This window comes from Triplophysa dalaica, chromosome 11 (assembly GCF_015846415.1).
Source record: "Triplophysa dalaica isolate WHDGS20190420 chromosome 11, ASM1584641v1, whole genome shotgun sequence".
Taxonomy (NCBI): Eukaryota; Metazoa; Chordata; class Actinopteri; order Cypriniformes; family Nemacheilidae; genus Triplophysa; species Triplophysa dalaica.
In genome coordinates this window covers 3,507,804-3,523,671 of record NC_079552.1, presented here as the reverse complement: position 1 = coordinate 3,523,671, position 15,868 = coordinate 3,507,804, and the positions used below count along the sequence as shown (strand labels likewise).

General features: G+C 39.2%; 1 protein-coding gene across 1 annotated transcript; it reads right to left on the bottom strand.

Annotated features, from left to right (window-relative positions):
* Positions 1-848: 848 nt before the first annotated feature.
* marchf5 (membrane-associated ring finger (C3HC4) 5) lies at positions 849-15,848 on the bottom strand. Its single transcript, XM_056760294.1, has 6 exons — positions 15,511-15,848; positions 5,820-6,022; positions 3,651-3,781; positions 3,385-3,568; positions 2,736-2,902; positions 849-2,658 (listed from the first exon to the last, which is right to left on the bottom strand). The coding sequence occupies exons 1-6, from the start codon at positions 15,552-15,554 to the stop codon at positions 2,542-2,544; spliced, it is 846 nt and encodes a 281-aa protein (XP_056616272.1). The 5' UTR covers positions 15,555-15,848; the 3' UTR covers positions 849-2,541.
* Positions 15,849-15,868: the final 20 nt, after the last annotated feature.

Genomic DNA, 15,868 nt, shown 5'->3' with positions numbered 1-15,868 from the left:
TTATGTAAATTTAATAAAAAATGGTGAATAAATGTAGAGAATAAACCTGAATTTCTTAAGAAAATAACTTCCTCATTTGCTGATTTTGCTTGCTCGTTTTAAACAAATTAATTCTTTCCTAAAACAAGACTACTTAACACTTTCCTTGTCAAGTTACTGTATCGTGTTTTAAGAATTTTTAGATGTTTACTAAAAAACTAAATGCTTAGTACAGTTAGAATTGCTAAATTTTGCATGGGACTTTGTCTTATATCACTGCTTGCGTTTAACTTTTGTCCCATTACTTATAAACATTTTACATGACTATTCAGATCAAATCTCCCAAGGTTTTATTTGAGAATATTCATGTCAGAACTCTAATAAAAAAGATTTTTTCCACTGTAAATAGGCACAAGTAAATAATTTTCTTTGATAATTGACATTGTGCTGACCTGACATTAACTTGCATTTGTACAATAATATTCCTTTAAAAGTATAATTATATGAGTGTGCAAATTTCCAATCGAAACACTGAACTCCATAGTTATTCATTGTTATGATGTTTACCGTTTATTTTTATAAAGGCCATGACACACCAACCCGGGCATCAAAGTTTACGCAAACTCACTTAGATGGTTTTGTTTAAAACCATTTTGAATGTATTGTTTCCAGATTTATCACAGATGACCTGGAAATTAAGTTAATCCCAAAACAAAGGGTTCAGGAAAAACATCCAGAATAAATCAAACATGTGCTAAACAATGTTGTCTTTAAAAAGCCTGCTCCCCGTCTGGACCTTTGTCAATTGGGTCTAATACTACACAACTGACCTTTAAGTGCATTTAACAAACAAACTGGAACACAGAAAAGCATTGGAAAAATACATTTATTTACATAAATCAACCAGGAAACTATAAATTCAGAATCTGTATCTGTACAACGCATCCGTTTATACAACATATATGATCTGTATTTGGCATTACGCTTCATCTGTACAACCAGACACAGGTGAGAACTCAAGAAACCTAAACACACTTTATCTCAAGTAGAAAATGAAGAGTTTAAAATCACATTTAATGAAACAGCATCACCTATCTGCTATCAGAAGTACACAAGAGTTCAGCAACACCTTTAAATAATTATCAATCTTCAATGAAGTGATTTACTTCTATTAACAAATAAATGTACTTCAGTAGATAACTGGGTATTTCAGTTATTGACCCCTCACAAACATTGAAAGATCAACGCGCAAACTCGCTGTAAATGTGTACCTATGTATAGTATGCATTTGTATACTTTATTATCGTCAGATTCATCAAAGCCGCAGAAGAACTAGAAATAAAATTATATAGACTTCAATCCAAACATTTGGCATATTCTCCCAAATACACGTCCATCCTTAAAAAAGACATTGTACTGGTGTCATAAAAAGGCCACTAATACTGTTTTCTGAGAATATAAAGTAGGACTGATAGCAACCGTTGTGAGGCATCATGTGCCAACACATGTTTTTCAAATAAAGTGACTCCAAGTCCAGCAAACCATAGCAAAATCTTTCACAGAACACTAATGGTGGCTTTTTGACTGCTTTATGTTTTCCATGTGTCAACGACAACAAATGCAGACTGACTCCAAACCATTCAGTTGTTTCTAAATGATCAAATTGATTGCCAAGTCAAGACATCAATAATACAAAAATGAAATAAAAAACATGAAAGCAAACTCCCAGACATCAGAAGTTCGAGGCCAAACACCCAAAAAAAAATGTCTGGTTCTTTTTTCAATTTATATTATATGTTGAATAAAATTAAGCTTATTTTTAAGACCATTACAGTTTTTTCTGATACGTAACATAAGCACAACCGATTCACAAAACAACATAATTACTTACAATTACACCGTACGATTTAATTTAAGTATACATCATGCTGGCGTGTGTTAAATTTACTTTTTAAATATGTGTCCACTGTCTAGTTGTTACAACGTCAAAAAAAAAAACTAATGGTCCTTTAAAAAAAGCTTCCTATTTATTGCAAATCTTATTGTTAGAGTTTGGGAATGAGCAGACATTTCCTTCTTAAATTTGGGATTAAGTAGACATTTCTTAAATTATCCAAGAACAACCACATAAAAAAAGGACATTTTATATGATTCTTATGAGCAAATAACTGATTTACCTATACGTGTTTGCATCAATATTACAGCATAATGCATTTACCAGACTAACTTTTAGAAGACATTCAGCAAAATTGCATCATGTGATACAGCCAGTCTGTAAAGAGACTCCGAGGTTTGTACTTGAAGCGTAGTGATTCACTCTGACAATTCTAATCCATTATAAAACAACCATTTTTTTATAAAAAAAAACAGTTTTATTCTTCTCAGTCTCTTTTTTAAAAACCTCATAAAATGAGTAGCACACGACTCCCCAATCCAGATTATATCAACAGAAGAAATACTCAATATCGAAACCCATATCACATTCTCAGGGAAGAAGAATCAAATGTGGCTCGTTGTGTCTCTTTGAGCTGCATGAAGCCGAGCACATCTTTGACATTGACCTCAAACATCTTCCACCTCTGGAAAATTAAGGATTTTACGATGAGCTTGACGGAGATACTGTTGCTGTTTGAAGTAAACCTTAAACGCCCCTTTAATAGCCACAAATGCAATGCCACCCTGAGAGAAAAACACAAGAGGATTATCAGAATGATGACAGAAATACATTTTAAACATTTTCTCAAGTTTCTTCCTACCAGAATGGTCCTCTGAAGGTTGGAGTTGACGCTGCTGAACATCAGTTTGCCCACGATGGTGGCGATGGTGGGGAACACGAGGGCTCCGCACAAGATCCTTGTGGCCGACACGTGATCAGCGAGTGGACTGGACTCTGCCGGGATTCTCGGGACGGGACAACCGATACCTGCACACAACACAACAGATTTATAAACATTTACACTTTGATGTAATGTGACTTCAAAAACAAGGTTTCATTATATAAGAAGTGCTACACAAAGCTTTAGAGAGAACACATGTAGGAGGAAGGAGATAAAATGTATATAATAAAATAAATATATATATTTAATTAAATAAAATAAACAGTTAAATATGAAATAAAATATAAAATAACATGAAAATTTATATAAAATATTAAATAAAATAAAACATAAAAATAGAATAAAACATTAAACAAAAAAATAGAAACCTAGTAAAATAAATAAATAAAATAAAATATAAAAATAAAATAAAACATGAAATAAAATAATATAAAATAATGCCATTGGCCACTTTAAATACGATTTTGAACACAACAATGTCAGAGATTATTTTTTTCTCTGTTATTGAACAATTGTCAGTCGACACAGATTGATCAGGACTCATTTGGTTTTTGCCATCGACACCAACCTGGAAAGATACTGTTGAGGATCTGAAGCTTATTGGAGTATTTCCTCCAAAGGCGGAGCACGTAATCTTCCCAGCGAATCATCTTCCCCAGAATTAGCATAACTGGGATGGTGGGCAGTCCAATCAACAGGAAGAGAGGATCAGCCCGTTCCATCACATCCAGACCTTCCTTATGACCCACAACCTGAGATGAAGAGATTGTTTGGAATGAACTAATGTCATGCACATTTCAAACTCTCTTCAGTTGTGGTTGTGCCGTGTCCCACCTGCATGACTGTAACAGCTCCGTATGTGACGGCGGTCCAGTAAATGGACCCCACCATGATACCAGCGGCAGCGAATGGGCAGGCCTTTGAGATCAACCTGTCTGCCAGATCCAGCACGTACACCACCGGCCCTGCAGAGAGAGAGAGAGAGAGAGAGAGAGAGAGAGAAATTAAAATTCTACAAATGAAATTTGTTGGGCACATGTCTCGCTGATCTCCGCTATATAAAATAATGGCTTAAAGTGTCATAAAAGCAACGAGGAAGCACTCGAGGTGGAAATCATGAGGAAATCATGAAATATTTACCCCAGACAACCTGCTTTCCTTTCAGCGCCTATAAATAGCCTCCACTGCAGGAGAGATGTCTGGAAGATCTCTCCGGAGAATGAAGAGGTTATTTTCACCTTCCTTCTCTAATGGATCATTGACTTCAGAACGCTTTCATTTCCACCTTCCTCATCATAGTGTTTTCATCCATTACTGTAAATGAAACTGTGACCCTCCAGAACGTTTCGACACGGTTCAACTCCAGCGCACTTTGTAACACCAGGACTTGATGGGTAAATTAAAAAGTTTTATAGATTTCACCGCCAAAGCTTTTCCCAAAATGACTTCTGATTTTGATGTAAAACACAACCCAAATGTGTCATTTCTCATGTTTTGTGAGATTGTAGCCTGAAACTGAAGCAGTCAAACAATCCGACTACTGTTCCGGAAACCGTCTGCGTAATATTCAGATCTGGAAGCTTTCCTGTAGCTCAGTGGTAAGAGCACTGCGTTAACGATGCAAGGTTGTGGGTTCGATCCCAGGGGATTGCAAATACCTATGTATAAATGTATAGGATAAATCAATGTAAGTCGCTTTGGATAAAAGCGTCTGCCAAATGCTTAAATGTAAATGGAATGTAAATGGAAGCAGATGTCCACACCACAGCAAACCAATATATCCGCATCTGACATCGTCAGAAACTGGCTGAAGTTTTACTCAACGCTGTGGCGTGAGGCTTGAGCCGAGCGGGTCACAACTAATGGCTATCTGGCAAGAGCTGGCCACACATTCCATTATTACGATCATTAAAACAGAACCCCACTCAGCAGGAATAGAAGACGGTAGGCATTTCTCTCACATTTCCCACCAGCTCGACATCTCTGCAAGAGAACAAGGACTTTCTGTTCTTCACAACCCCTCTACGATGCCAAACTGCGAAAAACAGCTTCAATGTGATGTCATCTTAGTGCTTTCAAGAACATCTTAAGTCTTGATCTTAAATGGTTTGAAGACAAACAGAAGACAAATGGTTTTCTTCATATTTTCACTTTTCCTATGAAGTGTGAGGCCTGCGGAGCAATTTAAACATCTTTGAGATACTGAGCTTTAACTTTTTTCTTCTAAAAAACTCCTTAAATGTACACAACATGTCACAATGTAATTAAGTCACAGAATAAGAATATGTGATTAACTCTTTTTGACAAAAAAAGCCTTATAATTCCAATGTGATGACATGTCCACTTTCTTTCCAAGTCTAAATTTGTTGTTAATTAATTCTTCAAGTACACAAGCTCACAGCTGAAAAAAGTCTGAAGTGTTTTGTTGTTAGGCTGTACAATTTCCCGCTGCGCAGTTCGTGAGTGAACTGCAAAATGTCTCTCTTTGTTGGAGCGCATCTGTCTGCCTCTCTCTCATCTCTGCTTCCCGTCTCTCGCTCCTTAAGTTTGTAAATTGAACAGTATATATGATTGGCGCAACTTCACAACTGGCCTCAGTAACCCTGACAACCGTCTCCCAGAATAAACCCATCGCTATGGAAAGAGAGCGCGATGACGGTCTGGCCCTCAGGAGATAGAAGATTATTAGCGCAGAATGAAAACGGACTCAAAAACCTGATCAATTTACATAAAAGCAGAAATACACGAGGATGAAAAATGACATTTCGCTTCATGAGCCGCGGATTATTGGAATCACAACCTAATCCCCATGGCAACAATCAAAAGCTGAGAACCATGATTAACCTACAAAGTGCGAGAACCCGCTTTCATCACGACTGCTGCAGTCATGTTTCATTGTTACAGGATCATTCATGCTTCAATAGAAACTCTGAAATATGCAGTATGCAAGTATGTCAAGAATCTGAAAGTGTCATTTATTTTGTTAAACAAGTTTTGTCATACCGAGCTTTGGGAAAACAATGAGGTACTCCGCGTTGCATTGTGGGCAGGCGACGCGCGCTGTGCTGTTGCCTCGTTGTTTCTCGTCCACCCAGCGCTGCAGACACGATTGGTGAACCCACTTAGTGGAACCACGACAACGGCACGGACGCACCCACTCCGCCGTCCGGTCGTCCTCGTCTGTGGCGAAACACACCCAACAACTCCTGCAACAAACACACACACATCGGCACTCTGTGAATGTTCAAGAAATTCGGCGCAAGGACAGAAAACAGAAAGGTCAGGGGAGTGTCGGATTCTCTGTTTCATGTCTTAAAGAGCTGCCTACATAGACAGCATTTTTAGGCATGGTAGATGTGCTACTCAAACTATTGAGGTTCCAATTAGGATGATGTTAAGAGGACACCTGCCTTTGTAAGAATAAGACAGCGACACAGCTGACTAGGCTTTGGACCAGATGATGGTGTTATTTTTATAGACCAACTTTTTGATGTACTGCAGGACAGAAGACGAAAGGGGAAGAGGGGGAGAGAGTGAGAGCGAGAGTGAGCGAGAGTGAGAGAGAGAGAGAGAGAGAGAGAGAGAGAGAGAGAGAGAAACAGAGCGAGAGCGAGAGAGCGCGAGAGCGAGAGAGAGCGAGAGAGCGCGAGAGAGAGAGAGAGAGAGAGAGAGAGAGAGAGAGAGAGAGAAACAGAGCGAGAGAGAAACAGAGCGAGAGCGAGAGCGAGAGAGCGAAAGAGAGAGAGCGAGAGCGAGAGAGGGAGGGAGCGAGAGAGAGAGAGGGAGCGAGAGAGAGAGAGGGAGCGAGAGAGCAAGAGAGGGGGAGGGAGCGAGAGAGAGAGAGGGAGCGAGAGAGCAAGAGAGGGGGAGGGAGCGAGAGAGAGAGAGAGAGAGAGAAACAGAGAGAGAGAGAGAGAGAGAGAGAGAGAGAGAGAGAGAGAGAGAGAGAGAGAGAGAAACAGAGAGAGAGAGAGAGAGAGAGCGAGAGAGAGCGAGCGAGAGCGAGCGAGGGAGAGCGAGCGAGGGAGAGCGAGAGAGGGAGAGCGAGAGAGAGAGAGGGAGAGCGAGAGAGGGAAAGAGAGAGAGAGAGCGAGAGCGAGAGAGAGCGAGAGAGAAACAGAGCGAGAGAGAGAGCGAGAGAGAGAGCGAGAGCGGAAGAGAGAGAGCGGAAGAGAGAGAGCGAGAGGGAGCGAGAGAGAGAGCGCGAGAGAGGGAGCGAGAGAGCAAGAGAGGGAGGGAGCGAGAGAGAGAGCGATAGAGAGTGATAGACAGCGAGAGAGAAAGAGAGAGCGAGAGAGAGTGAGAGAGAGCGAGAGAGAGAGAGCGAGAGAGTGAGAGAGAGCGAGAAAGGGAGCGAGAGAGAGAACAAAGTAATGTGGATCCATGACTAAGCAAAATGAAACCACATCATTAAACATTCAGTGAATAAAGAAAAAAACAATATGATAAAATATTTTCCTTTTTCTATATTGTTAGTGATTTATTGTGATATCATTTGTGATGTCATTTTCCTGATAAAAGGTTTTCCTTAAGCTGCTTTGCGATCTACATCATAAAAATGTAATCAAATCACTGATCTATAAATGACTGGATTGCTCATGACATCATTACACTGAAGCTACCGAAACGTCTACTAAATGAATAGGGAGTTATCACACGTGTTTATATCTTAAGTCTCACAGTACATTCTTACAAAGAAAATGTGTGAAGCATGTGGTCAATTATTTAAAGTCGAGAATTTTCCCTTTAGGTACAGAGCGAGTTCATTTTCATGACAGTAGCGTACACACCAGACCAGCAAACTAACGACACCTCAACATATGACAAATGTGCTTTTAATGAAATCTAAATGCAGATAAATACAGGCTGTATGTGTTCTTTATGTCACGAAGCTTTATTTCTAAACATTTACACATGTGCAATGTGGCATATCTAGACGGTGTCCAACATCCCTGCGACAATGTCAAATGAAGAGCCTGTAAATAATCCAAGTCATTGTTTCAGTATTAAGCGCCTGGATGAAGGACAGAGACCATCGGACCTTCTCTCGGGTTCCTGTGTGAGTTTTTCCGTTCTGGACTTTATGAATTAAACATGAGGGATGCGGAGACGCTCAAGTGACCGAGAACGGTCATGAGCTCCTGATCAACCGACCAAGAGACATGAAGAACTGCAAGACCATCATGTCATTCAAAACCCCTATTATATTCTGTGAAAAGAGTCTTCTCTCTTCAGAAAAAAGGATATTTTGAAAAATGTCTCAGTGGTTTTGTACCCATACAATGGAAGTCAATGGGGTCCAAGTTTGTTCGGTTCCCAACGTTGTTCAAAATATCTTCTTTTGTGTTCTGCATAAGAAAAGTCAGGCATGGATTGACATGAGGGTGAGTAAATAATTAAAGAAATTTCATTTTCTTAAATTCGTGAATTCTACCTTTCACCTTTAAGAATCCACCAGACAACCAAAAAACTCTGATTCAGACTACTGGGTGTCTGATTCCCTCCTGGAAACAATCATCGCATATGAACGCTGAAGTTGTCCGAGTCTGCTGACAGCCACATGAAACGAGAGCAGCACCGGCCGGCTGGAGATCTCGGCAGGAGCGGAGCATCGGACAAAGACCGTTCTCCATCCTCTCCTGTATCTGTAACCCTGCCTCCATTGTGACAGGCTTCAGACACAAAATCAGCCCCGCGAAACCTAAGACGCGTCTCATCGTCCCCCTCTCCCGCAAACACACTCATGACATACTTTTACACGTGTTCATTAATGTGCACGCGTCAAGGTCAGAACACCAGATTATCAGTCAATAAAGAAGCGCAAACAAATTGTGCTGTGAAATGGTATCCGATTTAAGCTTATTTGCCTTGACTGTTCCGAGGGTACGGTTTCAAACCAAGGGCTATATTATCTGCAATGAAACATACATATTGTATAACTTACGACTATGAGATTTCCATCTTTGGGGGTGGGGCCAAGAACATTGATTCATCACATTAATTCGAAATTCCTGAATTTGAGACTATCCATCAATCAACCCTTAAAGAGTACATATTTTGTGATTTTTAAGGTCCTACTTTGGTTTAGTGAGTGTCCAACAACAAGTTTACATATAAACATATTGTGTAAAAACACTTTTATTTTCTAATAATAGGCAGTTATTGTTACCTCACTTCTTGACTGACTCTGACTCTCAAAGGATTCGTTCGGCGATTCATCAGTCTAATCCCATCCTTTTTGTCAGCCGACTCTGATCTGACTGGTCAGATGGTCTAGTCTGTTTGATTGGTCTACCATGTGCAGTGTTGCCAATGGAACGTAGGCGGGCATAACACGGAGAGACACAAATCTGCCCCGAAACAGAAATTTGGACGACAGACGGCTCAGAGTCGACTCCGTTTTCCAAAGCCAATATCTTTGTAATTCGTTCACTTTCGGGTTTACAGCTTGGCAGACTGCTTACATTCACACAAAGCAACATTACACACTGCATGAAATGTAATTTTATGGACAATGTACTCATACATTATTCTGAATATACAAAAATAACTACTAATAAACTAATAGTGAAAATTGCAATTTTCATACTACGGTAGTCAATGGGCTCCAAGAACTGTTTGGTTACAAGCATTCTTCCAAATATCTTTCTCTGTGTTCAACAACTTGAGGGTTAGTAAATCATGACAGGATTTTCATTTTTGGGTGAACTATCCCTTTAATAAAGAATAATGTTGTGGGCAGGCACACGTAGTCACAAACCCAATTTTTTTGGAGTGTGACATTTATCATTACCAATCGCTTTTACGATGACAACTAATCTATAACAAAATCCATGTCAGTTTACAAGAACCATAAAGACAGTTATTCCATAAGACCTATTTACATACGCACGCAACTAAAACAACTTGAGGATACGTCAACCGATGACTTTTGACCACCAAACAAGCACTGAATCTCTGTTCATAGCTTCAGAACATTCGCCGAACAGAATTACATTTCGCCACTTTATTTCTAACATTTATTTTCTCAAAATATCCATTTTCCACTATGTTCCAGGAACAATAGTGCAAAAATCCCTCATAGTTTCCCAGCAAACGGACTTTATGACCTATAGATTTCCATTGCTTCTTCAGTTCTTGCAAAATATGGCTCTAATGTCCGTGAGATGCCGTTGCCAGTTCAGAAAGTTGATAGTCGATGCCTGTTTACGAAAAAATGAAGGGTCTTTCAATTTTATGGTGGGTTTATTTTAACTGATAGGAGACAGAATAATAAAAAAATTACATAAAGGTTATAAATTGATTTGCATTTCAATAAGTGAAATAAGTATTTGATCCCCGAGAAAAAATAACTTTCTACTTGGTGGAGGAACCCTTTTGGCAAGCACAGAGGTAAAACATTTCTGACAGTTGGTCACCAGGTTTGCAGATGTGTCAGGACACATTATAGTCCACTCCTCTTTTAATCTTTAATGTTTCTTGGCTGTCATTCAACAAATTGGAGTTTTAGCCTCTTTCACATGATGTTCTATAGGATTAGGGTCTAGACACCGACTAGGGCATTTAATGTGCTTCTCGGCCACTCTTTGGTTGTCTTGACAACATGTTTTGGGTCTTATCATGTTAGAAGGCACATCCACGACCCATCTTCAGTGATCCAGTTGAGGAGTGGAGGTTCTCGTCCAAGATATTATGGTACATGGGTACGGTACGTCCCTCAGCCCCTCAATGAGGTGAAGTCATCCTGTACCCGTAGCACTGTGGAGCCAGAATTCTGTCTGGTTTGTAGGGGATCAAATACTTATTTCACTGACTGAAATGCAAATCAATTTATAACCTTTATATAACATTTTTACCCTGATTTGTTTTATATTCTGTCTCTATCAGTTAAAATTATAGACCCTTCATTTCTTTGTAAGCAGGCAAACTTACAAAACCAGCAGGGGATCAAATTACTATTTCCCTCACTGTATGTATAATGCAATATTGTTGACGAATAAAAACAAGACTAAATGTGGTTTACAAAAAAAATTGCTAAAATGTCTCTTCATTATCGTTGACCAAAACAGGACGAGACAAAATGTTATATTATGTTATTTCGTCCGATGCTTTAACCTAGATGCGGAGTGGAATCCTGTTATTTTAATGTCATCTGGCTGTTCTGTGTGTGTCTGTGTGAAATATGTGCAAGTTCTCCTGTATGATCATGTTCTCATTGCAACACAGGTCAGACTGCATTTAAACAGGCATTAAACCCTCAGCACAATGAGTTTGTTCATTCGGCCGTGGCCACGTGACTGTGGGAACCTGAAAGATCATCCAGCCAACAGCTTGCGGCAGAAAGTTACATCAGCGGGGAGTCGAGACAGAGCCCAGAGTCAGAGCTTCTATCAGATCCTGACAGCACGAAGTCTTAACTGTACGATGCTTACAAACATTGAATCATCCTTCTGCACTATTCACTCAGATCTACCTGCGTTTGAGTCAAAGTTTTGCAACAAAATTAGGGTTTAAATAAGAGCTCAGGCAGAGACTTTAATGAGATTAACAGCAGCTACACCAGAGCTTGTGTAACTTTAGTCACTGTGGTTCCAGTAAGGCCACTCATCTTGAACTTGTGATCTATATTTGTACTTTGAAGGGGGGTCTGCGGTGGCCTGCTGATCCATAAACACACTCTCTCTCTCTCTCGCGGTCACAAGATCAAGCCTGATCACGTTTCACCAGCAAATGTATGAAAAGTAAGTATTCATACACCGCGTTCGATTGTCAGCGTTTATAAAAGGATATGGATGTAAAAAAAGTCCCTGCACTAGCTTAGCTTAAAGGATTAGTTCACCCAAAAATGGTGCCCGTTGACTTAACCTTAGTCATTTTTATTCTCTCTGTGGAAAGTCAATAGCAGGGCTCTCTAGACTGCAACCAAATGGTCGCATTTGACGACTATTTTAACTGCCAGTGCGCCCAGTTCTCTTAATACTGGTGCGACTGCCAAACTGATCAATACATAATTTTTGCGTATTATAAATTTAATGCACAGAAATGTTATATTGCGCAAGCTGCACATTCAGTCACTCCTTTTTGTCTCCCCTCCTTTAACCATTCACTTATCTACCAGTGGGCCCGCCCCAAAAGAAGTAATTCGCGGGTGTAAAATGAAGCGCATTTAATGCGATGATGAAGCACAAGGACAGACAGAGCAAACGAGTGAAGGGCTCAATCTTGCAACCCAAATATGTTTTGCCACCTGCAGAATACAAGAATTTCCCCAGCTAATGTACAAAACAGCAAAGATAATGCGTGTATTGTATGGTTGTGAAGCTAATGCAGGAATTATGCGTTTAAACTTTAAGCACTATATTATTGTATAAAGCTCTGCAAAGCATACAAAATGTTAACGTTATACATCACATTAAATCCGATTTATTTGTGAGTCTCTATTGATAAAGCCAAACCTGTATCAATGCAGCTTTCATGAAGAATAATCACTAAAAGCCTTCAGGTCTCACGGGTTGTTTGAGATTTGCTCGCGCCCAGGGAGTCAGAGAGCAAAATACTAAACTGAGTACTCTTTTATGCCTTCTTACTCTGAAACGGACATTTACACACAAAACTACGTCAACATTTCCATATTAACATGAATCCTTGTAAAGGTAGTCCGACAAACAGTTGGGAAACAAAACACACGTATTACAGTGCTAGGGTAGCTCTTCTCTGTTTATAATGTTCATCAAACAACAAAGTACGGGGCTAAAAACACTCACTGATATTAAAGGAATTGTGTTCTCTTATACGAGTTGTTCACAACAAATAAAGGAAGAAAGTAGCTTTAAGAAAGATGTGCTTTAAATACAATAAAGGGTTGAAGGAGAGTTTATACAGTAAAATTTATGAAATCATAAACAATGATTTTTATTCATTTCTAATTGATTTATTAATGTATAAAACACATTTGAATAATGTTTAAGTAGTCTTTTTTCTTACACCACCTCATGACTCGTGCCACCCATCTCAAATGTTACCCTTTTAAGGTGAACTATTCCTTTAAGTGGAAGAGCAATGAATAAGCAAGGCAAGGGTGTGATCCCAGGGAAAACGACTTTAAATTTCTATATTATGCACTGTAAGTTACTTGAAATAACTATAAATGAATTTCTGCTCCCGTGCAATGTAAGTCTCATATTTTTAAAAGTCGCTTTGTGTGAAATTGAGCTTATATTATTAGCAAACCATGTCTGAAGAATGTTGACTGTCGTTTCCTGTTAAATTACACAGACAATAACGCAAAATAATCTCATCCGTTTACACTGAAGAAAACCCGGATCCAAATCTAGAAAGCATTATACCATTGAGTTTTGGAGCTGGGCTCTTGGCCATCTAGAAGCACTTAGCAACACCCTAGCAACCACTCACACCACAACTCTTCAGAAATGCAGTTTCACTGATATTCACATGGAATGACATAGAACAAAGGTCTTTATCGTGGTGGATAATTTCGAACCTATTCAAACCAGATTCAGACACAAATATCAAACACCAGCTTGTTTCATCCCTGCTGACGTGGGAACCCGTCCCGCTCAGTGGGAAAGACAAAAGGCGGAGAAAATAAGGTTTAAAAAACAGCCAAGTAAATGAAGCCCGCTTTGTGAATACAGACGAGAACAAAAGGGTGATAGAGAGACTCTGCCACGTAAAGGTCAGACAGGATTTAAGCATGACCTCGTCTTTTCAAGCGGTGAGGACCTGCATTGCAGAGGGAGCAGCTGCGGGTGGCAGGGCCGTGATAAGGCCGCGTGTTCACGTCTGATAGAGCTGAGTGCTCAAGTACGACTATCTGCTTCCACACAGACCTGTGACGGTGTCTGTCTCAGTGACGGACGCAAGAGATGTTTTAGTTTTGAGGGAGATGGCTGTCTACCAACACCTGTGTCATTGTCTGCTTGGCATTAGAAGTTCAGAAGCGTTAATGGTGTCTGCCTGCCTGAATATGACTCTTTTTTCACCTGCAGACGGTTGGTATCTAAAACATACAAAAATCTGTTGTTTTCAGGTGCACACTCATGTGTCAAACCATCAGGCTAGCGCAGTTATCTGGTTTGTTTTGTGGACGCTCGGCCTTTGGCAAACAGGACAGAAAAAACATGTACAAGAGCAGGACACAGAAAATCTCGGTGCCCAAATACACTTAATAATAATACTTCTCTACAAAGACGTATATGAAAAAGAAACAGATGATAGAATATTGCTTTTCTATTATCGGAGCGTCCACAACAAATATGTGCCATAACTAATATGTCTTGGTTGCTGGGTTGACCTTCAGGTTCATTGTGCTCTAGATCAATCACACAAGCCATGTGCTTAATATCACACACAAGTCTGTTATTATTTTTAGAATTTTGTAACTTTGTTTGCTGACCTAAGCAGGTGTATTAAAATATAAAAATCTAGGGCTGTCGAATGATTAATTGTGATTAATCGCATCCAGAATCAAAGTTTGTGTTTATTTAATGCATGTCAGTGTACGGTGCATATTAATATGGTATAAATACATATGAATGCATATATTTGACTATAATATATAATTTAACAATTAATAAATGTTTAATTAGAATTTTTATTATTGTTAAATATAAATAATATATTTAAATATTTCCTCAATATGAAGACAAGTATGTGTATGTTTTGCATTTATAAATACAAAATGAATATGCACAGTACACAGATCGCGATTAATCGTTTGACAGCCCTAAAAAAAAACATTTTGTGACGTTCACAATAATGTAGTTAGGGGCGAGGCATTGCACTGGAATTGATATTTTATACATACTTTGTTTAGAAAGTATTGATACGTGTTCACATGATGAAATCAGTCAGAAGAGGAAGAATTTGAGGAGGAATTTTTAGAAAGCACCGTTACCAAAAATACAAACCGCACATTACTGTGCCTTATATCCATACCATCAACATTACTGTAAATATATGTTTCTGTGACCAACCAAGAGCCTGCCACAGATGCTGTCGAAAAGCCACACTTGTGATGACTCAATAACACTTGTTTAATCTAAGCCACACCTTATGATGTCTGCATTTACATCTGCAAAACATAGTTTGCTCATCTGCATCTGACAGATGTCATGTAGATGTCTAGAGGACTGTAAGAAGTTTATGATTTAGAATGGACGTAACACTCTAAGATGTTTAGCAGATGTTTTTACTCCAGATCTTTAGCAGACCTTTTACATACGTACCTGTGCTATCTGGGAACATATACTATATGAATATAATAAACAAATAATGCATGGAGAATGTTGGACACAATAACACCAAAGAATATGTGAAGGTCAAAGCTAATACCAGAAATAACAAAGGCAAGGATAAAGATATACATATAACGTGACACATTAAACATAATAAGGCACTAAGTAAATAAAGTAAAGCTCTTCTACATAAAAGAACACAAAACAAAAATATTAAATGAAAACCACGCCCCCTCGTCACGCGACATCGCGGCTGTTACTTAATAACCTCACATCTGCCTGCCAACAATCACCCATCACACTAGTTCATTTACATCTATACATCGTTCGCAATATCTATATTTAAACATATATCGATAACTCTTTCTTCACCTTTAACGACATGGCTGATGTGTAGCTTATTTTAGTCGTTTGTTTACACTTATTTCAATACTCACCTGTCCACGATCTGCTGCATCACGACCGCTCCCTCTTCTGCCATCTTTACATGAGTTTACGCACTTAAATAACGACTAATAACTCAACTTAAACAAGTGTGACTATTAAACAAATAGTGGATTAATCGCCAGGCCGCGGTGAATGTGCACACAGTATCGCGCGAGACTCGAGAAACGCACCGACGGAAAACAAAATCGCGGAAAGCCAATTACAGACTACTTATATAAATTATTATAATCGGAAATGGACATAATTTATCATAAATGTTTGCATTTCCAGAAACAGGCAACGACTCCATTGACTGCGCGAGAGGACGCGACACCACGCTTGCGATCGAGCGTTTACTCTCGCGAAACT

Excerpts from the sequence above, each read along its gene's own strand:
- marchf5 (XM_056760294.1), bottom strand. The coding sequence starts at position 15,554 with ATGGCAGAAGAGGGAGCGGTCGTGATGCAGCAGATCGTGGACAG. Across the intron at positions 3,782-5,819 it reads CATTGTTTTCCCAAAGCTCG|GGCCGGTGGTGTACGTGCTG; the intron begins GTATGACAAAAC and ends CTCTCTCTGCAG. Across the intron at positions 3,569-3,650 it reads GAGCTGTTACAGTCATGCAG|GTTGTGGGTCATAAGGAAGG; the intron begins GTGGGACACGGC and ends TCTTCATCTCAG.